This window comes from Mustela erminea, chromosome 10, assembly GCF_009829155.1.
Source record: "Mustela erminea isolate mMusErm1 chromosome 10, mMusErm1.Pri, whole genome shotgun sequence".
In the NCBI taxonomy this organism is placed as follows: Eukaryota; Metazoa; Chordata; class Mammalia; order Carnivora; family Mustelidae; genus Mustela; species Mustela erminea.
In genome coordinates, this window is record NC_045623.1 from 32390854 (window position 1) to 32418298 (window position 27445).

Sequence of the window (27445 nt, forward strand, 5' to 3'; positions counted from 1 at the left end):
ATATAAAATAATAACTTTATTAAACATACAAATTCAAGAATATTCAAATTTTGTTTTTAAAGATACAGTATGAGAAGACCGAGCACATCAGCAGTAATGGTTTATGTATATACTATACTTACCAAATAGGGTAGGTAGACATTACTGACTTGAATGCATAAAATAACAAAATGTTCTAGAACATTTCTATACTCTGTATCTCTACTAAATGGGAAACTTCTCAGCAGATCCATACCCCCAGACTTACTTCCCACAGAAAGAATTTGATATATTGTCAATGATATCTATCATTTTGGAATGTAGTAATACATAAGCCTCCATCTCTAGCCCTCTTCTATTACGCCCACTTAATTCTCTTCCCAACACACTCAAGATTCTAGTAACCAATGTTCTCTGAGCAGAACCAATTTAGTTGTATAGGATGCAGAGGAAAAAATCTCCAATGATATTCTCAAGGCTGTATTTACTTTTCCTTTTAACAGTTACCTAGTTACACCTAAGACGGTGAGAAAAAGAAAAGCATTTTGGACTATCAGTATTCACTTTGGCTCTGCAGCTTCCCTTTAAACAACCACTGTGCGCAGTGAGTTCCCAACTGTAAACATGTGCAATATTTAACAGAGCACCCAGAAACTTTGTGGAAAGCACCATGTTATTTCCAAGGAGAACGTGTTAGGTAAGAAAGAGAAGGTGGAAAAATCAAGAGAAACCATTAAGAAAAAACATGTCAATTCGCACACAAAAAAATGCTTTAACAAAGTACTTTGAAAAATGGATAAATTAAATTCAGTTTTAACTGATATTACCCCCAACATCTTTTCATTGTTTTAGTGTTCGTAAGTGTAACATATGCCTTTAGAAGAGGGAATGATCTCCTTTACCTACAGAATGGTTAGAGCACCAGCACCAGGTTGAGTTTTCTAAAAGTACACAAAGCTCACAGTTTAAAGAAACCAATAGTCTTTTGACTCCTTTAGTCCTGATCACATCCTTTAATTTTAAGACTTACACCTCAAACTACTATATACTAGGATAAAACAGCTTCTTTTTCTGTATATGGCAGTGACAGGTAATTAGGGAAGCTAAAGATCTGATTCTACTTGGGTAGATCTATGTCAAAGATCATATAGTTAGCCTGAAGAACTACCCCATGCATTTTAGGTAATCTTAATCCATATTTTAGAGTCTGCCAAAGAGCAAATACTAAGATTTTAAAATACTCATCCTGCCCTGGTCTCTAATCAAGAAGTTATAGCTGTTACAAAGAACTCTTTTTCACCCTGTCTCATAATACACAACAGCAAACATTATAAGAAGAATGAGAATCACAAACTCATATCTTTAAAAAAAGGGTGCAACAAAGCCTCTTCTGCTGTTATTCTTGAAGCTGGATTTAGATCGAGTAGTTTATCAAGCAGGTCATAAGCTTCATCAGGTACCTCATTCCAGCCTTGTAAATTGGTATCTGTATTCAGACTACCCCCACAGCCATTACTGTCCCCTTTATACAACAAATTTTCTGAGTGTTGTGCTTGAGGTGTTTGTGTAAGTTGAGAAGCTTTATGGTCAGTTGTCTCTGAAAAAGCTGGGTCACGAGACACAGGCTCTTGTATATCACTTGTTAATCTGGGAGTGTTAGAATCGATACCTCTGAGCTTCTCACAGAGTTTTCTCAAGTCTTGTGCTGGGACTTCCTTGCTACACAGTATTAATTTACCTAAAAAAGAAAAAAAAATAAGTATTTTATATTAGTTGAACATACCAGAAGTCTCTCTCATAAGAATCATGCAAGCTCCATAATGCACTTTGTGGATATATTCAAACTGTGTGTCAGAGCACCACATGCTAATATTTAAGCTGTGTTTTGTACAGCATAGTTGATGGTCAAATCATAAAGTGGGACATAGCAAGTAGAAAGCAGTGACTTACTAAGCTACGGAAGGACTCACCTGACTGCCTATCTCTTGAGCTTTACCACATCCTCCTCTCATTTGTCATCAGCTGTAGCTCCCATTCCCTCTCCTCCTTCCAAACTTCTAAATGCCTCTGGCTACATGGTTCCTATCTTTGCCTGGGATTCCCTGCACTCCCCCATGTGCCTAGGATACTCCAACTTTTTTTAATCATCATTCAGCTTAAGAATTACCTCTGTGAGGCCTGATACTCAGAGTTGAACATTCTAAACTTGTTATACCTGTGAAAATTTCTACTTTTACTTTCACCGGCCTGTATTATAACTGTAGGTGTGTTTCACCTACTAAACTATAAGTTCTCTGAAGATAGGGATTATTTAATTTACCTTTGAATCCCCAAAGCCTAGACAGTGTCTGGTACATAGGAAGATCTCAATTAATGTCTGCTGGACTAGACAAAAAAGCATTACTCAGCCTCTCATGTCATTGTTCAGATATCACAACCTTACAGATGCTGTCCTTGACCAATCTCTGAAATAGCTGAGCCCTCTTCTCTTCCTTTTTTATTTTTCTCAATACTGCTCATTTGACAGATTCGTCTCTCCCACTAGAATTTAAGCTCTAGATTCAATGACAGTACTTGGGCCACATAAAGTCCTGATCATGTTTTTGAAATAAGCAAACCAGATCTCAGTTTTTAAAAATGTGAATATTTTTCAAACAATTTCCTGACAGATTTATCAGACATGGGCAAAAACAAGCACACAAATAGGCAGTAGTGTATTATCTTGGCCTTCTATTTCCTTAGTAATGTGAGGGCGCCTGGTGGCTCAGTGGGTTAAGATCTGACTTCAGCTCAGGTCATGATCTTAGGGTCCTGGGATTAAGCCCTGTGTGGGGCTCCCTGTTCAACTGGAAGTCTGTTTGAAATTCTCTCCCTCTGCCCCCCCCCCCCACTCTCTCAAATCTTTAAGAAATATATTTTGTTATAGACTATGTGTCAGGCATTTATTTTAGCTCAAGGTTTTTCTTCTGAATTTCTTTCACAGAACTCAACAAGTCCTTGATGACAATCCACAATGGGGCCACCTCTTGGAGCTGAAGACAGTGAGGTAGTTTATGCATAATAGAAGCAAAAGTACTCCCACTGCTAATCCCAAGCAAGTCATTTCTTTGGGTGCTAAAGGCTAATTGTGACTACTGAAGTTTTGAGTCCTTCTGTATTCAGCCTAAAGCTATGGTAAGTTATGACTGAAAAGCTGCAGCAGTTCTACCAATAAAACTGAGACAAGTACTACATGGCATTATTATTTTTCTAACATGAGGACAAGCATTACAATGATAAATCTTTAAAAGCCCTTGCCTGCTATCCTGACACTTACCCTGGAATGTTTTTGTATCACACGTTGTGCTTCCGTTATTGATCCTCATTATAATCTTGACTACAGAGAGGGGAGATTTAAGCTCTTCAACAAAATGTTTTGGTGTTCACTCTGATAAACTTCATGTTTATAAAGTTCTCATGAATTTATTCAACAGTAGATGAAAATTTTTCTCAATAAGTTGACAATAAACATGTGTAAGAATGTGTAAGAATATAATTCCCATGGTCTCAATTTTGCCTTCCATTTATGGTCACTCTTCCTTTATATGTGTGTAGTATTTCACACTGTTACCTCAGATAAAATTTTCTTATAGTAGGTGCAAGAAAGCTACAGGTTGTAGATTGACTTTGCTGCAGAAACACTTTTTCATAAGCCTCTACCACGAAGCTTTCTTCACAACCACCACCAAGTTTTTCTGATGGGATCAGACCATAGCAATGGTGTCTAAGTAAGAGGCAATCATCTTAGAAGTTGTTCTTGGTCAAAATCGCTTGTTTTTTCAGACAAGCCTGGACCTTCCTATGTATCATATTTTCTGAATCTTATTTTCCAGGAAGGAGTGGGGTGAGATAGGCATATATTTTGTTTTAAGTTTCTCAGATAATTCTGATCTGGACCTTTGATGGAAGACCTGCTGATCCTGGGGCTGGGCACAAAGCAGCCCAGCTACTTTTGAAGTGAGCTGCCTAAAATTTTGTATATATAGAAGATATATCTTGTGGTAGCATGTTGACTCAATCACAGCCACCCACTTTGGAAAACATTAACTGTCCTTGTACATGGAGAATAAATATAAGGTGAGCATTTGAGTTCAAGTCACAGAACAAGGCTGAGATAATTCTCAGGTGCCCTATGAAGTACACTGCATATCCCTGTCTTTGGAAGTGTAAGAACTTGGATAGCTAAGGAGATGACTTCCCATTATCCAGTATAGGCTTACAATAATAACTCCATAATAACTGCTCATTTTTGTTCATTGTTACCCTAACCCTAATGAACCTAACAACTAACACATTTTATTATCTTCTCTACTATGGTTCTTATTAAATTTCCTTGTTAGTATAGACTAAGATCACTTAAGTCAGGCCCAAGAACACCCGATGCTTAATAAATATATAATAAACAAATTAAAACATACTACTAAAAATATGTATATAATAAAGTCAAACCATAACCACAGGGAGTTATTCCATACTGTTTTAAGATCATAAAGTTGAATTTTAAATATTTAAGTAGCACTTTGTGCTTGTAAGATTAAATGATTATATAGAAGAAAAGTGATGAATTATTTTTTTACACAACGCAATTAATTTTAAAGCAACATAAATTTTGTGCAAACACAGAATATGTTTATTTGTAAAGAGAATTTCATAATAATTTGATTTATAGGAGATAATAAAGGCATCTGTTTTGTTCTAGAATATAAAACTGCTTACCAAAAGTTTTAGCAGCTTGGATAGTTTCCCTGGATCCACGAATTGTCATAATTTGAGCCAAAGCAGTTAAATCATCACTTGCTTTATAAAATGGATATCGCCCACTAAGCAAAGAAAGGAATATGACACCTGCAGACCACATGTCAATTGCTGTAACAGAAAACAAACTTTAAAAAAAAATCCCAAATCTGTAATTTTATCACCAGTAGTCAGTTTATATCAATGTTACATCCTTAGTTCTCAACTTTTGCTGTGCAAATTATCTTGAGCCTTACAAAAATTCTGATTCCCTGGCCCACTCAGAAACTCTGATTTAATTGTTCTGGAGTAGGGCTCAGGCATCAGTATTTTTTAAGTGCTTCAGATGCTATAGTGTGCTACCAGGACTGAGAAACCCTGGTCCAATTTCCTTAATACAAAATATAACGTATTCTCTCTTGAGCAACATGTTAATAAGTTTAAAGGATATTTCATCATTAGAAAACAATAAGTAGATATGCATTTTATAAGATCAAAAGAAACCCAAAATAGCTATGTAGGAAAAATCTGTATGCTCCTCAAGAATTACATACTTTAATCTTTAGAATTCTGGCAGTTAATATTAAGACCAGCCCAGGCTCATGTTGGGAAACTGTTTCTTTTAGGGACATCTTCTCTCCTAATTGTTGACCTTCTAGTATCACCAGGTTATTTGTTCTCTATTCCCTTGGCTGCCTTGGCTGTTTGATCACCTGCCTTTCTTTGTTTCTTCTCCACCTCTGCCTCCTCCTCCAGCTTTTCTCTCCAGGCCTTAAGGCTGAGGTTCCCCAGAGTTCCAATCTCTTCTTCCCCTGTATTCTCTCCCTGACTGGCTCCATCTGCCTCATGGCTTTAACCGTCTTTTCTGTACTGATGACACTCAACTGTCCTAGAATTCCATGAGCTTGACTTTTATTCTGTTGGACATTTCTGAGTCTCACAAATATCTGAAGCCAATTATGCCCCAATCCACCTTATCTTTCCTTGTAAACCGTTACTTATTTATTTTCCACCTTTGTTATTGATACCCATTCAAGTCCCCTAAGCTACAAATCTGATAAACATCCTGGGTGCTTTTTCCTTCACCACCCCAAACCCAAATCCCACATCCAATTATCTACCAAGTTCTACCTTTCCAATCCTTAACCTTTCTTTTCATTCCTATTAATGATGCTCTCATTCAGGCTTTCAGTATCTCTTACTTGAACCACTGTTAAGCCACCACTCTCCAAAACCTATCCTCTCTGTACACCTGCCAGAATGACCCAGTTAGAATATAATTAATACCATGTCTTTCCCTTGAATAATTTCCCAACACTTATAGTCCAAGCTGTTTAACATGTGTGATTTGACTTGTCCCCCAATTATTAGGTTTATTTCTCACCATTCTTTCACTTCTATCTTACATTCTAGCAACACTAAACTTACTGTTTCCTATATGACTAGACCTGTTTCTTGAGATCCTCTGCTCATATATCATTGCTAACCACCCACTCCAATTTACATCTCTTCTCAGAGGTTCCCTCTTCTATAAGATTTCCTTCCATATTCCCTTCAGACAGGAATAGTTAGGTATCCCTCAAATACCTTGTATAATTTATAACTGTCCTCTACAAGTTATTATTGAGAGTAAGCAGCTATTTCAGTCCTTCTTTTTGTATCAGTAACAAGTGTAGAATACACACAATAGTTGAATGTATTTTTTTAAAGTCCATGAGCTAAGCCAGTGACAGCATTCATTTACTCAAGATTTTTCCTGGGTTTTGGCTCAATGGTAACTTTTGTAGATTATAAACCTTTTCCTTTTTCAAAACTTTAAGGCTACTGTACTACTTTTGCAATAACAAAAAAATAATTTTAATAATTAATAATTTTAATTAAGTAATACACATTCAAGTATATCACAGAAGACTTTTGTGGTATTGGGACAAACAGATAAAATGCAGCCAAGTCTCAAGTTAGCAAAGACTACTAAACACAATTTTTCTTCCAAAACAAAATTCCTGGCAAAAATCATCTTATAGAACCTAGATGTCCATCAAAAGATGAATGGATAAAAAAAATGTGGTACACACACACACACACAATAGAATACTATGCAGCCATCAAAAGAAATGAAATCTTGCCATTTGTGACGACATGGATGGAGCTAGAGGGTATTATGCTTAGCGAAATAAGTCAGTCGGAGAAAGACAATTATCACATGATCTCCCTGATAGGAGGAAGTGGAGATGCAACGTGGGGGGTTTGGGGGTAGGGAAAGAATAAATGAAACAAGATGGGATCAGGAGAGAGACAAACCAGAAGAGATTCTTAATCTCAAAAAACAAACTGAGGGTTGCTGGGGGGAGGGGGTAGGGAGAAGGTGGTGGGGTTATGGACATTGGGGAGGGTATGTGCTATGGTGAGTGCTGTGAAGTGTGTAAACCTGGCGATTCACAGACCTGTACCCCTGGGGCTAATAATACATAAAAAAATTTTTAAAAATTATTTAAAAAAATCATCTTGTAAACAGACAAGCAAGATGTAATCTATAGGAAAAAATGTTATCAAGAAAAAGAAAAAAACCACAACACTAAGAGTAGAAATTTTGATTAACAGCATGATCTCAAAAATGGGACTACCACACTGTTAGAACCACTTATATAATTTATTAAAAGCAGAAAAATATTAGTATTAGTAAAACAAAGATCATAAAATATACCTGGGATAACCAATTCTTAATGGGGTTCTTCATTTCTAGTGCAACATACCTGTAGTTTGGTTGGGGCACTTTGTCAAAACCTCTGGTGCTCTGAATCCTGGTGTTCCTGCCCTAGGGGCAACCTGTTGCCGCCTTATGATGATGAAATAAGATTTTTCTAGTTATATTACAGGTTTAATTATTTAAGACCAAAAAGTAACATTTATTTATGTTACAGTAAATTCTGCCTTGATATCTATGCAAATAAAAGTTACTTATAAAGCAAATAATAATTCAGTGTGATGAAAATCCTAGGTTTTATTTCTACCTCTCCCCTCTACCCCACAAATTATCAGGCCTTATTCCAAAAAAATTTTAAGGTAACTTCCAGGTATAAAAATAGGTAGTAGATGATAAGGACCATAACAGGAAAACATAATACAACAGAATTGAATATAACAAAATTCAGAGGTATAAAAATTCATTTGGAGTGATATCAGAAATCTAAGTTTCTGATATACTTACTCTCTTATATACTTGGGTTAGCAGAGGTTCATGACAGCTCATGAAAACTTTGAAAGGAAGGGAGGAATTTATGGGGTTAAGAGTAGGAAGTGGGAGTGAGAGAGACACTCTATTTAGTTCTGGTTATTTCTACATGGGAATAAGGAAAGAAAACAGAAGATTAAATCAGCAAGGTTCCAAAAGGTTCCCTTTTTTTTGGTCCCTAAGGTTCCAAAAAACTACCCCTGCTCCCACCAAAAATTATTGTGCCTATAAGAGCAAATGTGTTTTTCAAAGAGCATATAAATGTCAAATGAACAATATATGTAAATCGTTATCATTTGCTCTTCAAGGTACCTCTTCTGATCAGTGTCTGTGTTGTTCCTTTCCTCACACTAAATCAATTGCCCACCAAAATCAATGCGATTTCTACTCCTATCTGATAGCATGCTGATTTGATAGCACCATCGAAACACATTACCTTGAAAGGCAAATACTGCAAACTTTATCTGTTGCATAACAGTCACAGGTCAGGTTAGCTGGGCCAGAACTGGCAGTTTTCCTGATCACACCACTATTCGTAACTTTTGTAGAAACAGCCTTCTTTTTTGTTGCTAACTTTCTAGATAGTACATCCGCAGTCTTTGACTGCTTCATAAGCTGTAAAAGAAAAGTTGTATTTCCTATTTTCATGATACTTAACATGATACTTTCAAATGCCAGTATAATAAAACATAACAGTAGAAACATAACTTTCAGAACTGCCAAATGGGCTGTTGGATTTTAAGTTAACAGTTATCTATTAAAGTATTTAAGATCTTTTTAGGTTTTCCTGTTGAATAAACACATTAACATTTACTAAATAGTCCTCAATTGATAATTACTTGACTTATACTTTATCACAACTTTTCCTGATGTTATTACAAAAGTATAACACAGTTAGGTTCTAGTGTCTAACTCCATTTCAGAACTATAAACTGCACAATTACATTGGCTAAAATCAGAGTTTTAATTTGTTGCTCATGCTATCTATCTGTTACAGGATATCTTAAGTCAATTTAAAACCATTTAACATTGATTACAATTTAGTAAACTGTACAAACGTTTTTATGCTATTAACTGTGTGTCAGAAAAGTGTTATTTATTAGGAGCTCACGTTCTAGCCAATGAGAAAAAAGGCCTAATATTCTAAATTTTCCTTTAGAAAAGAATAACAACAGCCAGCTAACCAAAAATGATAAAAAATTTCACCAGAAAAGTTCAGGGAAAAAAATGGAGAAAATAAAAGTGTTGACAAGATGCTCAAAGCAGTAATACTGTCTGCCACAGCAAAGCTCTATTTTTTAAAAACTTAGTGATAATAAATACTAATCTACTAATCCCTAAATTCTCTTTAGTGTACGACTGACTGATGATTGCACTATTAAGCTATATTACTTACTTTCACTGCAGGGCTCTCATGTGAAATGGAGCTGTGTATATTGAAATTTCTTTCTCCAAAAACAGAGCGCTGGACAGAAAGGCCTACAGATCCCTCCTACAATACCAACAAAAACAAGGAAAATAAGGATTATATCTGTAACACTTTCTGCCAGCTGTACTCTGCCAGTTTTGAAAGAGTTAAGTGACATGAAACAAAAACAGCTGCATCCAAGTCATTCTCAGGCACCAAAACACTTCTGTGAAAGGAGAAAATAGTCTAGACAGAATTTTTAACACCCATACAATGTTATCATAATCCACAAATATAAGAACTAAAAAATTTAAAAACCACCTGCATGGATGTTACATTTTTGCTGTGCAGCTAAAATGGAGATAGACACTTCAGAATTTTTCCCCTATAACTAATGTTTTCTTTTAAAAAGGATAATTAATCTGAACTTTATAACATGCAGGGAGAATTTGTTATTTTCCATATTTGTTACATAACGTAATGACAGAGACATTATAAATCTACCAAGTAATTTCAGTTTTGAAATGGTAAAACAATCCATTATAAATCTGAGTGGAATCTAATCAATTTAATATGTAACAAATGTAAAAATAATTTTTTTGATTGAAAGTATTGTCTTGGTATTATATCTCCCTCTGTTGGATGAAGAAGTACATTTCTAAAACCTTATTAGTATTTGAGAAATAAAAGAGGCAGAACCTTTCCATCTTTTCCTTGTTTAATCTGACTTTGTGCATTTGTGTAGGGCCTTTTAACAGAAGTTTTCATGGTGGGCTGCTGATTCAATTCCTTAGGTGCTGCTGGGCCACTCAATGAAATCTTGTTTCCTGTGATTATATGGCATTTATTTTGTGAACAACTTTCCTGCTGAGCTTCAGACTGGACAAATTTAAGAAGCTCTATTTTCGTATCATGGGTTCCTTGAGCCAAACCAAAGTCTACCAACGCGTACCTAAGACAAAAGTAAGCATTTTTACTTTTTTGTAACAATCAAAGCTTAATAACATCATAATACACTCAATTCATATTTATACAAAAAGTTAATTCTTTACAGGATCAATTAAGAATTTATAACAATCTTGAAAAAAAAACCAAGAAAAATGAGTTTATCAACAAGCTAATGATTTAGCAGTTAACTAGGCTTGAAAATTAAGGAATGATATATCCCATACACACAAAAAAATCTTTCTCCTCTTTTTCCAATGGCCTATGCTAACAAGGCAGATAAGGACTACAGGACAAAAGCCCAATCCTTTGTTTCCTTACGATGACAGAGATGACATCACAGTAGATAATGTTTAATTAAATAAACTTTAAAAAATGAATTAAAATCTTGGATTTAAAATTTGATTTAATTAAAGAAAGTTAAAGAGAAAACTCAGAAGTATAAAATTCAAGAAAAGAAGTTCTATTTCTATACTTCCTACCATACTCAGTATGACCCATTGTATACTGAACAGTATTAAAGTTAGGTCTTCAGCTTATAATGCCTCTATCAGTGTAAAAACACAAACACACACACACACAAACAACTTTAGTATTGAAACAGGAAATTAGCTATCATTGGGCAATCTTTCTTTTTTTTTTTTTAAAGATTTTATTTATTCATTTGACACAGAGAGATCACAAGTAGGCAGAGAGGCAGGCAGAGAGAGAGAGAGGAGGAAGCAGGCTCCCCGCGGAGCAGAGAACCCGATGCGGGACTTGATCCCAGGACCCTGAGATCATGACCTGAGCCGAAGGCAGCGGCTTAACCCACTGAGCCACCCAGGCGCCCTGGGCAATCTTTCTAAGTTTCTTTTTGTTAAGTGCTATTTCTACTGAACCATGCTGTATCTAATATACACTGCTTTACCAATACAATTTTATCTTTTCTTTCACTGTATTTCCATTCCCCAACCACAATGAAAAATTGAAACAAACAAACAAAATCTGTGCATGCAGTATATTCTGTACCTCCAAGATGAACCGCATAGCACAAATTCATTCAAACGTAATTATTTTCTGGTAACTTTTCATACTTACTTTTTCAGGCGCCTATTATATAAAAAATTGCTGGGTTTAACATCACGGTGAACAATACCAAACTGATGAATCCGTTTCAAAGCTTTAAAGAGATTAAACATATATTCCCGTACTTCTTGAAAGGAAAGAGAATTCAAAATGTCCTAAGATAAAGTTATGGATAAGGTCATAAAATTGTTTTCAATTCAATACTCAGCCAATAAAAATTCAGTTAGTATTAAAACCTACCAAAAAGGACTCATGCTCCAGATATGGCATAGCAATAACCACATGATCATTTTTCCTAAAGCAGTATTTAACTCCCATGACATTGTCTTGCCCCCTAGTGGAAAGATGCATAATGAACTTTAGAGGAAAGGTCAAATGAATTGAAATTTTATGCTCAGTTTCCTTAAATATGAAGTTTTAGCAATGCATAAATAATGCTAGAAAACTACTTAAAACATGTTTAACTGACTAATACAAGCTAAAAAAAAAAAGCACTAGTAATGAAGTTATTATAATTCAGACATGAGATAAGTATAGTTTTAATTGGGGAAGTGATACAATGAGGACAACATGAATAATAAGAATACATTAACAAGCCTTAGTAGCCAATAAAATGATAATAGTAATGTTCATTAAAATATAGCTAGTATTTATTGAGCATTCACTATATGTCAAGCATTGATCTAAGTAAGTACTTCACATTTAACAACTAATTCACTTAATCCTCACAACAGCTCTATCACCTTTTGTACAGATAAGGAAATTGAGGGATAGGGAGGTTCAGGAACTTCCAAAGGACACTAAACTAGGAAGCCATAGAGACAGCATTTGAATCTGGACAGTCTGCTCTAGATCTATACTCTTAACTGCTATGCTATATTGTATCATAAAAGATGAGGAAAATAGGATAAAGTTGACTTCCATGGTTCTGAGCCCTAAGAGTGAGACAACATGGATACCAACAGAATATATGGAAAAATCAGGAAAAGAAGCATTGAAAAACAAGACATCATTTTGATAAAAATTTCTAGATACGAAATCACATCTTTTTTGAGAATTGCGAGGTCAGTGACAGTACTTGTGGAGAAGTGATACCTAAAGCTCTGAAAATAATCTGAGAGAAAAGAAAATTCGAGTCTTGGAAAAGTCTCAAGTTGGAGGGTAAACCAAGGAAGGGGCAGAAAGCCCACAAAGGAATGTCATCCAGATGAGGAGTTTTAAATGAAGTAGTAATCAGTATGAAGGTCATGAGAATAAGGACTGAGGGAAGTCTTTTAGTTTGGCAGAAGAGGAATTAACTGGTAATTTTTCAGAGAGCAATTTAAGTGGAAGGGAAGAGGCCAAACAGGACTTAAGAGAAAATAGGATACAATGGATGCAGAACATAAAATCTGCCTGAAATATGTGGCAAAGAAAAGAAGAAAAACCAGTGTGGGAGCTAGAAAGGAAGCAAGATCAGATAAAGACTTTTTTTTAGCATGCACTTTTTTGAAGTACATGGAAAGGAAAAATGGTAGAGAAAATATTTAAAATATGGAAAAAGGAACAATTTTATTCAAGTGACTAGAACGGATGTAATTATGCTTTAGAGAGACCATCTCATCCTCCTATTTTCTCTAATAAAGGGAGGGGTGAAACAAAGAAATTGGCTTGTCCATTCATCCAAAAAAATATTTAGTGGGCACAGTCATTTGGCAGACACTATGTCAGATATTAGGAATAGGAAGTTGAGTTAAAATGAACATTTCTGCCCTCATGGAGTTTATTATCTAATGAACAGTAACATAATAAAATAACATAAGACAGATTACAAGGTTTTTGAAAGAGATCAAAAGATGCTGTGACAATAACATATAAGTGAATCTGATTTAATTCAGAAGACATCTTTGTTTTTCTGTTTAAGTAGGCTGCAGGCCTAGAGTGGAGCTCAATGCAAGGCCTGAACTCAGGACCCTTGAGATCAAGACCTGAGGAGAAATCAAGAGTCAGACGCTTAATTGAGCCACTTGGGTGCCCCTCAGAAGACATCTTTGAAGTGGTGCCACTCTTGCTCAGATCAGAAAGAAGAGAGGTCAGAATGCAAAAACTGGGAGAGGTCTTACTGGGGGACAGTATGGACAGTGACACTAAAAGAAGAAGGCTTGAGACAAATTTGAGGAAGTCAAGAAACTAGAGCACAGAGAGGGAGGTGGGAAAGTGGCATGTGATAAGGCTGAATTTTTGTTTTTGGTTTTTGTTTTTTTTTTTTTTTTTTAAGGAAAACCACTGAAGGATTTTAAGTGATGGAACTAACAGTATATGGTTTATATACATAATATAAATTTTTATATTTAAAGATCACTCTGCTGTTTTCTAACAATGGGATTCAGAGGGAAAGAGAAGAAGCAGGCTATTTTAGCAATCTAGGCTTGGTCTGAGATAGTGGTTCAGAGGACAGGAAAATATGGATGGGTTTTTATAGATATATTTTGGAGGTAAAATGGCCAAGACCAAATGATGGATTCGGAGATGAGCTGATGAAAACAGACTGTTGCAACAGGGGTTTTGGGGTAGCCAAAGGAATATTAAAATTTAGTTTACAGAATATTAGGTTTGAGATATTTATTAGGTACTCAAGTGGATATGTCAAATCAGGGGGGTATATACAAAACTGCAGGTAAGAGGTCTGAGGCAAGATATATACTTATGGGAATCATTACCATACTCTTAAAGCCACATGGAAATACAAACTACCTAGAGAAGGGTCCAGAGCAAGAAAGCCCAAGAGCAGGCACTCCAACATTTAGATGTCAGGTAGAGAGGAAGAACTGGCAAAAGGATATTGAAAATGAAAAGCCAAATAAAGCAGGAAGAAAAACAAGGAGCATGTGGCAGTACAGAAGTCCAATAAAATAAAATATGTTAAACATTGCCTACATTCATGTCAATAGAAAAAGAAAACTGCCAAAAAGGAAGTCATGGTTGACTCTATCTAAAGTAACTTCAGGTTAACACAGAGGACAGCAGACACTGTGAGTAGTGAAGGTAGGGTGTGAAAGTGAAAACAGTGTATGTAGTCATTTTTGGGAAGTCTGGCTGAGGGGGGGAAGCAAAGACATGACGGAAGCAGCTGGAAGAGGGATGGCAGTACAGGGGCATAGGAGATACTAGATCATGTACTTTGTTGATAGGAATGACCTAGAAGAGAGAGATCAATGAGAAAGACATGCCAGATGTTTCTGTTCAAAATAAAAGTACGAAATGAGGCTTTAAATATAAAAATTTATATTATGTATATAAATCGTAAACAGAGGAGATATGAAATATGAATTCCCTATATTTTAAAAAATATCTAGACCATGGCTTATGATTTGGCAGGAAGATTAGAAAAAGTGGTAAGAGAATAGGAAATCAAGCTGAGCCTCAAGGGTAATCCACTCTAAAAATACAATTTAATTAACCATCCCAACCTTAGAGGAAAAATGCTACCAAACTGGAAACACTTGATTGAAAGATGTTCAACTCATGGGTAATCTCATCATCTCTGCTAGATATCCCTTTAAAAATCTGAAAAATTATATACAGCCAGTTCAATTAAAATATCTTTAAGTTACATACCCAGCCACTGTGAGGCACTGAAGTTCAGCTGCAATTCTTATAGGATGACTTGTTGGAATTAAGTGTTTTAGAGCAATTTTCTCTTCAGGTCCTATTTGTAACTGTGCTGTAGCCAAATAAACAGAGCTAAAAGTGCCTGTAAAACAATTTATTAAATTTTTCAATATTTGGTTTTGATGCTAAAATAGATTTTAAAAACTGTTTGGAACCCAGAAAACTATCCTAATCTATTCATTAATATATTTAATGATATTAAACATTTAGAGTAACAACATTTATAAATACAACTAACTTTCAATTTTTAATAAATTCTTAACTGTGCTCAGTTCTTTATAGGGTATATTAATTTACCAAAGATCTATAGTAAATCTGTTTGCCTGGGTTTTAAAAAAAATATTCTCATGGTCACAATCCAAGGTAACGAGTATTTTTCTATAATACTGTCACTTGAAATTATTTTCTTACAACAAGTCTGTTAGAAGCAGAAATGTTAATAGTCTTCGGGGGAAAAACCCTACAACACCTAGGCTTTTAAATTCAGCATTAAACTAAGCAGAAAACATGAAAGAGTTGGTGGCCAGTTAAATTTGAGAAATACTGAGTTAAAACAAACTCATGTATTTGTTTACTACAAAAATTTCCAGAGCTTTTTTTTTTTTAAAGATTTTATTTGTTTATTTGGCAGACAGAGATCACAAGTAGGCAAAGAAGCAGGCAGGGTGGGTTGGGAAGCAGGCTCCCTGCTGAGCAAAGAGCCAGATGCGGGGCTCGATCCCACAACCCCGAGATCATGACCAGAGCCGAAGGCAGAGGCTTTAACCCACTGAGCCACCCAGGCGCCCCCAGAGCTTTAAATGTGTTTTAAATACATCATGAATAACCAAAAGGGAGCTTATATATACATTTTCCAAACTTATTTAGCCTTGGAACACCCTCCTTCCCTTCCCCCTCCAAGAATAGCTATCAGTTTGTTAAGAGGACACCAGCGGATTCCAGAACAGAGTTTTTTGTTTTTGCTTTTAAAGATTCTACTTATTTGAGAAAGAAAAAGCATAAGCAGGGGAAGCAGCTGGCAGAGAGAGGGAGAAGAAGGTTCTCCACTGAGCTCAATGCGGGGCTCCATCTTGGGACTCTGGGATCATGACCTGAGCCGAAGGCAGATGCATAACCACCTGAGCCACCCAGGCAACGCTGGAACAGTTTTTTGAACACTAAGTCAGAACACACTGGGATTCAGTACCAGATCAGGCTCTCATTGGGGAGTCTGCTTCTCCCTCTTCCTCAGCCCCTCCCCTCTGCTCATGCTCTTTCTCTCTCAAATAAATAAAATATATTTTTTTTTAATTTCTAAAAAAAAAAAAAGAGTAAGGAAAAGATGTAAAGCTCTACTTCTTACATCACCAATCATCTCCTCTTCTAATTCTTCTGCCCCCAGTGACCCAGCCCTTTCTTGTCTGACACTTTGCATTGTGAAAAGCAAACAAGTAAACGGAAGGTTTTTTGTTTTTAACTATTTAAGTATTTCTCAATATAGCCACCAAAACCTTCTATTATCTTTTACTTTCTCATTCACTTCACATCTGATAAATTCACCCTTCATTCAGTCAACAGGACTACAAGTCTCTCAAGGACATTTATGTTAATACTGACCTTTTTTTTTTTTTCTTTATTTGGTGGGGGGAGGGGAGGAAAAGAGAGAATTTCAAGCAGACTCCCCACTGAACATGGAGCCCGATGCAGGGCTCAATCCCTCAACCCTGAGATCATCATGACCTGATCCAAAACCAAGAGTTGGACATTTAACAAACTAAGCCACTGAGGCACCCCATACTGATTATTGTATAAATATCATACTACTTTATTTTCATCTATTTTGCCACTTTAGGTTTCATACATGTTTCAATGTAGGGTTCAACCTAACTATAATGGAGAAAAGGAAAAAGAGCTGAATTCCCTTGATTGAATTCCTCCAAATGAATTTGTAATTTCTCATTTTTAGTAATTATTGATATATTAGTATATTGATACTTTTAATGGTATAACAGCATAAAGATTAAAATAGGTCTGTTCATTTTACTGTAAATACTTACTCTTTCACACTTTCTAGGGAAAAAGAAACCTGATATCATAATTAGTAATAAGACCATGGTCTTAAAAGTTTAAAAAGCATATATTTTTCAGGGGTGCCTGGGTGACTCAGTGGGTTAAGCCTCTGCCTTCAGCTCAGGTCATGATCTCAGGGTCCTGGGATTGAGGCCTGCGTCAGGCTCTCTGCTCAGGAGGGAGCCTGCTCCCCCCCACCCCGCCTACTTGTGATCTCTCTATCAAATAAATAAAATCTTTGGGGAAAAAAAAACATATACTTTCCTATAGGAAATACTAATGAAAAATCAAGATTATGCAAAGGAAAATGTAAGGAAAAGAAACTTATAAATAAAGTAGATCTCTATATTACCTTCTCCAATTTTGTCCTTAATCTTAAACAGATTACCAAGCTGTGGTACAGCTTCATAAAGCTTCTCAATATCTTTTTTAACACCTATCACGGAAGAAGAATTTGTAGTTATAATTAATGAGAGTATATTTTATACTTTTAAGTCAAAATAAACTCAATGAAATAAATTCTAAAACAAAATTAAATTACAAATTAAAAAACTACGATAAATCTCAAAATCATGATAAAAATATTTAAAACCCTGTTAGATTACTATCACACACACACCTCTTGAACAAATAGATAAAACTGATAAGTCCCAGAATCACACACACCAAATTTGTATTAGTCCTGAATTACATACTAGCAGATACATTGTCACTGCACAGAGTACAACACAATAAAGAAGCTAAATTAAAAAAATAAACAATCTGTCTTGCGATCACTAGATGGCATGACAAAGACACAATGCAATCTTCTTGAAAACTATTTCTCTCCCCCAAAGACACAAAATGTTACACACTTGGGAAAGTTTTATATATTGAATATTCACAGTGTATCTTCAGAGAGAAATATCCACTAAAGCTCTCAGGAAATGTTGGAAATATTTTTAAAGAACTATCCCAATATCAACAGTATCCTCTATCCTTGAGAGCAAATACAATACATGGCTACTTTTAAATAAAAGCTCTTTACAAAAACATACATGGTTAAAATAAGGACAGGCAGTAATACCAGTTGTGATAAACTATTGGATATAAAAGAAAACTACATACTTAAGAGTCATAGGATTTTATTACAATATCTAAGCCAACCATCAGCTACCTTTTCAGTTATAATAATAATCTGAATAGTGTACATAATGGTTTAAGACATTTTCAAACCATTTTCACATATATTATCTTTTTAGATCTTCAAAATAGCACTGAGAACAGGAATTATCCTGATTTTCAGATAAGAAAACCCTACTCAGGGAAGTGAAATCATCTGGCCATATAACAAACACTATAAAAATGCTCAGCGATGTGTAAAAAAAATTTGGTGCCACCCTCTTCACTAGGAGCTCAGTCTACTGGAAAGAACAGATTTTAAAAGCTCACTCTGAATATAAGACAGTAATTGTAATAACAGAGGAATGCAATATATTACTAGTTAGAAAGAAGGGGGAGGGGAACGAACGCATCTGAAGGTACCAGGAAGCTCCATGTGACAGTTAAGCTATGTTTTGAAGCACTCACCAAGTGAAAAAAGTGGATGAGGCATTTTAGGACCATGTATGCAAGGAACTATGTATATAAAGATATGGATTATTTTGAGGGGAGAGGTGGATAAGGCAAGTAATGACATTCAGTGTGGCTACAGCAGGGAAAAACAGAGAATGCAAGTGAAGCCATGGAAAATTTTTAAGCAGGAAGATGGTAAGTAGAGGACAAATTTGAGGGGGAGGAAGAACAACAAGAAGAGCTTTTAGAAACTAGGGGTACCTGGATGGCTCAGTTAAGTGGCTGCATTTGGCTTAGGTCATGATCCAGGTTCCTGGGATCAAGTCCCAGCTGGGCTCCCTGCTCAGTGGGGATTCTGCTTCTCCCTTTCTCAGCGCCACTCTCTTGTGTGAGTACGTGTATGACATGCACAAACTCACTCTCTCTCTCAAAAGAATTTTTAAAAAATACAGCTGGAACTATTTAACAGGCCAAGAAGATTTAGTCTAGTATTCTTTCCACTATATCAATCCATATAAGAATTATTTCCCATCTACTTCATAGGTGAAGTGGAGAAGCTTCATGGGTTTCCAATATAAGAGGCAAGAATGTACCCACAATTACATGTATCCGTTTTGGAGATGGGAGGCCTAAATTAAAATCCTGGCTCCAATATTTAACAGGCAATATGACCTTCCTTGAGCATACAGCTGACCACTTTGAGCCTTAGTCTCCTTATCTACAGAAAAGGGGTAGTAACTGTACCCATGCTAATGAGATACTGTGAGGATCAGATGAAATAATATACATAAGAGAAACTTTTAACACGATGCCTGGCACATAGTAAATATTAAATAAAAGACAGTGGTAATCTTATTGTTGTAATTATGGTTTTTTTTTTTTTTTAAGATTTTTATTTACTTATTTGACAGACAGAGATCACAAGTAGGCAGAGAGGCAGGCAGAGAGAGGAGGAAGCAGGCTCCCTGCTGAGCAGAGAGCCCTATGCCGGACTCGATCCCAGGACCCTGGGATCATGACCTGAGCTGAAGGCAGAGGCTTTAACCCACTGAGCCACCCAGGCGTCCCTGTAATTATTGTTATTAACATTATTTCTTTAGCACTTTTTAAAAAAAGATTTTATTTATTTGATGGATCACAAGTAGGCAGAGATCTTTAGCACTTTTGCTTTTATTATTCCCTCTACTTGAAATCTTCTGCCCATATAATTTCATGTGACTGGCTCAATGGTCAGTCTTCTCTGATATCCTATTTAAAATAACATTCCTCTTATTACTCACATTACCCGGCTTATTGTCTTTAGAGTACTTATCCAGTATAAAATCATCCTGCTTGCTAGAATATAACAAGAATATAAGCTCCATCAGTAGCTCCCTATTTGTGTAATTTACCATAGTACATTCAGCTCCTAGTTAGAAGTGCCTGGCATGTTTGTTCAATGAATGAATTATTACTATCATTATGGGCATTTAGAGATAACTGTAGGGGGGAAAAAAAACAGTACCGAAAGTTGGGAAGTTACAAAAGAGTGAAGCCAAAGACAGTAGCAGCTACTTCACTATCAGCTACAACACTACTTCACTCTAAAAACCAAAACCAAGGCCTGAGGGGAAAAGACAGCTTTCTAGCAGTCATAGTTGCCACAGTCAATTACAATCTTTCCTAATGAGTGTCAATTCCAACCAGCTTCAAATTCCAGTGTTAGAGGAAAGGTACCATGAAAGATACTAATATGATATGTTCAATTTTATACATTTCCTTGATTTCGAAACACAATTTTTAAAACTGAAAAAATCAGGATGCAACCTACAGTTGTCAGCCAGCATCAACAGAACAGGTATCAATACCTTAAAGAAAATCCAAGAAATCACAAAGGAGCATTCACATTTAACCCTTAAGCACGAATGGTCATGGGGAGAAGTGGTAAAGGTGGTGAAGTAGAAAGCAAACGTAGGCCAACTCCACATAAGTGGGCTCTTAAGAGTCCATTAACAATGGCTTTTTAAAAAAATAAACTCTTCAAAGAAATTCTGCAACACTAATGTACAGAGGACAATATTGTGAGGGGGAAAAATAGGATGTTAGTGAGTCTGAGTACTAAAATTGATTCAGAAGAGAAAGATATGAAATGTTTCCTTTTTAATTATGTACCAGAGATACACAGTTATTTGTCTCATTAGATCTAAAAGAACTCTTTCAAAAAGTATAAAATAAAAAATTCTAGGTGATAAGAAAAGCATTGAATCAGTATAACCGGCAGCATTTCTGAGCAGTATATTAAAAGGTATATCTGACAATCAATGATATTTATATATTATGAAATATGTTAAGAAGCCTATTTGTAGGGGTGCCTGGGTGACTCAGTCAGTTGGGCATCTGCCTTTGGCTTGGGTCATGATCCCAGGCTACTAATGGACTCCCTGCTCATTTTGGGGTTTGCTTCTCCCTCTCCTTCTCTCTCTGCCCCTCCCCCTGCACGCTCTCTCTCTCTCTCAAATAAATAAACTCTTAAAAAAAAAAGAGGCCTGTTTCTAATCTTATTACTAAGCATATTAAAGTGTGTGCATGTTTTGTTGTTTGTGTATATATGATTGGTAACACCAAAACCTTTGAAGTAGTATGATACAGAGTTGTGCTGTCTACTAGTTTCATGTGACTTTAAATTTAAGCTAAAATTTTAAAAATTAAAAATTTCCTCACTCTAGCCACAGGTGACAACAGGCATTTCCATTATCACAAAAGATACTACTGGCGTGCTGATATAGAAGAAGCCTAAATTCAACTCTTATTACTAAACCACATTAATGTCCAGTTTCTGAACCTGCAAATCAAAGAGGTCAGATTAGACAAACTTTACTTCCAAGTCTATGAGTTCCATATTTTGGAACTTCCTTCTGTTGCAGCTTGAGCTGGCACTCAGTAGTAGAGATGCTGGTTCACTATTAGAAATCAACAGAGAGGGAAGCCTGAGTGGCTCAGTTGTTAAGCACCTGCCTTCAGCTCAGGTCATGATCCTAGAGTCATGGGCATGATGGGCATGACCCCAGGGTACTGAGAATGAGCACAACATTGGGCTCCCTGCTTGGTGGGAAGCCTGCGTCTCCCTCTCCCACCCTCCCTGCTTGTGTTCTCTTTCTCTCTCTCTCTCTGTGTCAAATATATAAATTTAAAAAATCTTAAAAAAAATAATCAGAGAGGGGCACCTGGGTGGCTCAGTGGGTTAAAGCCTCTGCCTTCAGCTCAGGTCATGATCCCAGGGTCCTGGGATCGAGCCCCACGTCGGGCTCTCTGCTCAGTGGGGAGCCTGCTTCCTCCTCTCTTTCTCTGCCTGCCTCTCTGTCTACTTGTAATCTCTGCCTGTCAAATAAATACATAAAATCTTAAAAAAAAAAATCATCAGAGAAAAATATAAGGAACTACTGTAATGCACAAGCCACTCACTTGCATACCTCTTCCATACCACTCACTACTAATTAGCTGTGTACTCACCTATCGTTACAAAATTCAAAATATACTTAGTTTCCTGTCACCACGCAACAGTAAAACTTTCTGACAACCAAACCGAATGCAAAATTCTCAATTCTAAAGTGGACTTGAGGGTAAACAGCAGAAGAGAGCATTAGTGTTAAACAGTGGAAAATACTACTAAAGGCAGAGATGAATGAATATATACCTTGAGGATTACCGTAAGACTGTGAAAAGTCTACAAGCCAAAAAATTAAATGCCTATATTTTAAACATAAAGGTCTAGCCTCTGTTTTGAATTTTTTTTTTTTTTTTTAGATTTTATTTACTTATTTGACAGACAGAGATCACAAGTAGGCAGAGAGAGAGGAGGAAGCAGGCTCCCCGCTTAGCAGAGAGCCCGATGTGGGGCTCGATGCCATGACCCTGAGATCATGACCTGAGCCGAAGGCAGAGGCTTTAACCCACTGAGCCACCCAGGCGCCCGAATTTCTTTTTTTTTAAGATTTTATTTATTTGACACAGAGAGATCACAAGTAGGCAGAGCAATAGGCAGAGGGGGGAAGCAGGCTCCCTCCTGAGCAGAGCGCCCGATGCAGGGCTTGAACCCAGGATTCTGAGATCATGACCTGAGCTGAAGGCAGAGGCCCAACCCACTGAGCCACCCAGGTGCCCCCTGTTTTAGAATTTTTAGTAAAATTTTTTTTCCTGCTACTTAATATATCCAAGTGGCTTTAATACAGCCACTATACTCACTGTTTTCATCATTGCTGGCCTGTATTATCTATTTGTAACACAGAGTGATCCTGTGAGAGCTAAGTCACCATGTCACTACTTTGCTCAAACTCACTAATAGCTTCATAACTTGCTTCATATAAAAGCCAAGGAATATCTCCTCTCCTCATACCTCTCTGCCATCACTTCCACTATCCTCCAGCTTCCAGTCACAAGGACCTCCTTGCTCCTCCTAAATGCTAGACACACTCCCATCTCAGGGCCTTCTCTCTTGCTGTCTCCTCTGCCAGGAATGCTCTCCCCCAGATATATACATAGCTCACTTTTTTTTTTTTTTTTTTTACCACCTTTAAGTCTTAGTTCAAATGTCTTCTCTGACAAATTACACTTATTAAAATCACAATCTCCAACATTCCCTATCTCCACTTCCCTTATTTTCTTTAAAATGTTAACCACTTTTGAATATTTCTTTTATTGTCTATCTTTCTTCTAGACTGAGGGCATTGATTTTTGTTATGCATTGATTTATCCCAGCACCTTAGAAAGTAATTGCATGTAATAAACATTTAATATTCCTCATATAAATGAAATGTTTTAAATTACTTACCAAGGAGTAAAACTGACACACTATGAATCTATGTGATGCCTATTCTGGAGCTTCAGGTAATCCCTGACTTAGATCTCTTAAACTAGGAAGATCATTTTAGGAACTAGGAAGATCAATTTAATCCAAACTGAGGCAGTCTTGAGAGTGAAAAGGGCCACTAATAATAGGGACAGTGTGACAGCAGGCATAAACTGGATCTGTCCCAGGCAAATCATATGGCAACTACAACCTAATTTAGTAGTATGAGCTAAGAGCATCCACATAACACACCAAATGCTTGCCTTATGGTACAGCTCCACAATACAGAGGAAAATAAACATTTGATACAATATTATGCCCAGTACTTTGTTCATTGCAGCATTTTTCTTAATAGGTAAAAATGGAAAACAATCCAAAACTTCAACTAAAAAGGTAATTAAATCATAGCATACTACACAATGAAACATCAGGCAGTCAATTTAAATCAAGCTATAGATTTAATAATGTAAGAAATGTTCAAGTTATATATTCCTAAGTAAAAAATAAAGATTAGAAATAAGTTGGTTACAGTCCTAATTTATTTTTTTCTTAAATATACCTCCGTATGCACAGAAAGACTAAAGGATTGTAATAAAATGTCTACAGTGGCAATATCTGTACAGTGGGATATGATTTCCTTATTTTGGCCTTCTCTACTTTCTAAATTTTCTTCAATAAGCTATAAAATCTTTTATCAAAAAAAAAAAGCTATAAAAAGCTGACAAAATCCCAAAACAAGGGATAATGTTAATTCATCCATTACACTATGTATTTTACTTTATATCCTTGCATTAAGCCATTCACTGGGGGCACATGGGTGGCTCTGGGGCACCTGGGCACCTTTCTTCGGCTCAGGTCAGGATCTAGGGTCCTGGGATAGAACCACGAGTCTGGCTCCCTGCTCAGTGGGGAGTCTGCTTCTCACTCTGTCCCTCCCCTGCTTGTGCCCTCTCTTTCAGATGAATAAATAACATCTTTAAAAGAAAATAAACCACTTATTCAAGTATTTTCAAACACCTACTATGTGCTAGACACTATCAGGTTCTGGGACTACAAAGATACATAAAAAGTTCCCACTTTTTCAAAAGTTATTCCATCAAGGGAAAGTAAATCATATTAGATCAGGAGCAGTTATGGGCCTGGATCTCATCAGCTTTACTCCTGACTGAAGTTGTTTTTGATATAACCTTAGCTTTTACTGAGTCATTAGAAAAAAGGTACGACTAAAATTTCAGCATGTCTTATGAATTATCAAAGGTACTGCTTATAAGGTTCAATGTTCTGATACATAAAAGCCACAAAACTTTAGAAATTTAGAAGAAAATTCATCTTTCTTTATTTCCCAGATTTTCAGAGTATTAGAACAGTAGCTTTCAGTTGAACATAATACTAGAACCAAGTCGGATTCATCTGTTCACACACTCTCTCTAATGTACAACATATACCAGGAGCTGCTTAAGATACTGCCTTCGAGGAGCTTACAGTATAACTAAAAAGAAAAAACACAGAATGCTAAAAAAATACAAAAATTATAATACAATGACTCCATATTGCATTATATGTCCAATGACAAGAGAGGAAAGCTGAATTGTGAAGAACAGGAAAAATGGAAGAGAGACAGCATTCACGAAAGTGGATGAAGTGGCATTTTTTTTTAATATTTTATTTTTATTTATTTGACAGAGAGAGACCACAAGTAGACAGAGAGGCAGGCAAAGAGGGGAAGGGAAACAGGCTCCCTGCCGAGCAAAGAGCCCGATGCGGGGCTCGATCCCAAGACCCTGAGATCATGACCCGAGCCGAAGGCAGAGGCTTTAACCCACTGAGCCACTCAAGCGCCCGTGAAGTGGCATTTTAAGATTATTCTAGTAGCAGTGTACCAGATGAACTGGAGAATGGAAAAGAAGTGAAAGCAGGCAATTTAGATAAGAAACCTCACTGCAATTCAGGAGCAAAGTATAAGGGAACGAATCACTGTGGTGGATGTGGGAATGGAAAGAAGCAATGCCATATATATTAAAAGAAGATAAAGCTGGGTAACGGGATATGGGGAGCAAATACAAATCACACAGGTAACTGGAGTAATAGTGGCTTTCATCACCAAAAATAGGGACATCAGAAAAGGTACTCATTTTGACACCAAAGAAGAGTTTAGTTTCAGTCAAAAAGCAAAAGCAACTGATGTCATTTCTTCTAGGGTATTGTTAAGGTCTATTTTGTAGTGGGTAAGTATATATCATGAATAGAAAGTCAAAGCTAGTATCTTTGGGACAAGCATTAAATATGCTTAAAACAAAGATGGAAAAGAAGATTTCACTATCTTTAAGGAAAAAGAAAAATGGTCACCTGGAACTCCCCTATTTAACAAGTATTTATTAAATGCCCATTATGTCCCAGGCACTACTAAAGCAGGAATGAAGGTGTGTATTTTAGTGTACAAAATCAAGTATTGTTTGTTCCCCTCCTCCTCACTTCAGGGTTTGGATCAGGGTCAGACAACACTTCATAATGTACACAGAGAAACAGTGCTTTACTATTGCTAAACCATTTATTTTTGTCAGTGAATTCTCCTTTTCAATCCTTTAACTGAAAAATCCCTCCAATGTTGACTTCTAAATCCAAGTTTAATGCAATATGGTGAGTAGAGATAAGAACACATGCCTAGGAGAAAAAAATTCTAGTCTGGGGATCAACAAACTGTGTTCTTGGATGATCACCAATATTCAGACCGTAGCAACTTCATCTGTAAAATGACAAAGATGGTCTATAATCCTAAACAGCAATCCAGTCCTAAATCTAGATCTTAGGATGTTTTACTGATTTATAAAATGCTCCCCTATAAATATACAACTCACTTTACCATTCAGGAAGTTCTCTTTCAAAAAATAATCGAAATCACAGAACTGTTGCCTGCACATCCTTGGAATTAAACACATACCTGGTAGTTTAAAATTCTGCTCAGGTTTTTTTAACGAGCCATCAGCCTGAACCCGGTCACGCTGGAGAGAAAAAGCCATTGGTTCATCCATCTCAATCCCCAAAGACGCCTCCATCACAAAACAACTGGGATGCAAAATGCCAGCTAAGGGGTCATGTCCACAGAGGGAACAAAGCAGCTGTGAAAATTAGAATACTGGAGAAGATGAGAAGTTTAAATCACACACTGAACCGAGCACTAAAAAATGCCACTGTCCCCAAGGGGCAAACATTTAAAAGTGCACCATATGTTTAAATACCCAAAGGTGGGAAACCTGTGGGCCACTTCTCAGGATTCCATTTGCTTCACTTTCACCTTCCATTAACACGAGCAGAGGGAACAAGGGGAAAGCGTCCGAGTCAGGGGAGCCGCCTCGGCGGCCGGCGGTGGAGGAAAGGGTGCTGGTGGGAAATGGGGCGGCTGCCAGTCCCGGCACAAGCCAGACGGAGAATGGGGGAGCAGGGACGGGTTGGGCTAGGCCTTGTGGGGAGAGCGGTTTGACCTGAGGGAGGAAATCGTTGGACAACTCAAAGGGAGCGCCAGGCGGCTCGTCCAAGGCCCCACGCAAGCTGATGGAGAACTGGTCCGATACAGGCCACGAGCGCCGGGCAAAGAAAAAGAAAAGGGAATGAATGGGATCCTTGTAGGAGCACCGGCCGCGAGCTCAGCGGGGAAGGACCTTCCTCCCTCAGACTCGAGAGCGAACGGGATGCTTAGTGCGCAGGCGCAGGACTTTCCCGCCGTGGGTCAGCGGGATCCGAAAGGGGTGGGGGCTTTACTGCGCTGCTACAAGACCGAAGTCACAACCCAGAATTCGTTTCTAATCCCTCACAATCCCGCGCCATGGAACAAACCGTCGGAAACTCACAGTTTAAGGGAATACGACTTCTGTGGCTCCCCAGGTGCCTGGGTCGCCTCCTCCAAGAGCTCCCCACCTAGAGAGTCTGCCAACCGCGCCTGCGCAACACTTCCCGCCTGGCCGCT

The 27445-nt window shown here is 37.0% G+C and overlaps 1 protein-coding gene across 2 annotated transcripts; it reads right to left on the minus strand.

Moving 5' to 3' along the window:
- On the minus strand, positions 1-27445 carry CDC7 (cell division cycle 7). 2 transcript variants are annotated; one of them, XM_032302253.1, is made up of 12 exons: positions 27330-27445; positions 26423-26600; positions 17458-17541; positions 15003-15138; positions 11646-11739; positions 11418-11560; positions 10092-10344; positions 9381-9476; positions 8421-8599; positions 7506-7588; positions 4735-4884; positions 1-1717 (listed from the first exon to the last, which is right to left on the minus strand). In XM_032302253.1, the coding sequence occupies exons 2-12, from the start codon at positions 26535-26537 to the stop codon at positions 1326-1328; spliced, it is 1725 nt and encodes a 574-aa protein (XP_032158144.1). In that variant the 5' UTR covers positions 26538-26600; positions 27330-27445; the 3' UTR covers positions 1-1325. The 2 variants fall into 2 exon arrangements, with proteins under 2 accessions (XP_032158144.1, XP_032158143.1); XM_032302252.1 differs by having other exon boundaries at positions 26423-26617.

Excerpts from the sequence above, each read along its gene's own strand:
- CDC7 (XM_032302253.1), bottom strand. The coding sequence starts at position 26,537 with ATGGAGGCGTCTTTGGGGATTGAGATGGATGAACCAATGGCTTTTTCT. Across the intron at positions 10,345-11,417 it reads TATAATAGGCGCCTGAAAAA|GTACGCGTTGGTAGACTTTG; the intron begins GTAAGTATGAAA and ends CTTTTGTCTTAG. Across the intron at positions 4,885-7,505 it reads GTGCCCCAACCAAACTACAG|CAATTGACATGTGGTCTGCA; the intron begins GTATGTTGCACT and ends TTTCTGTTACAG.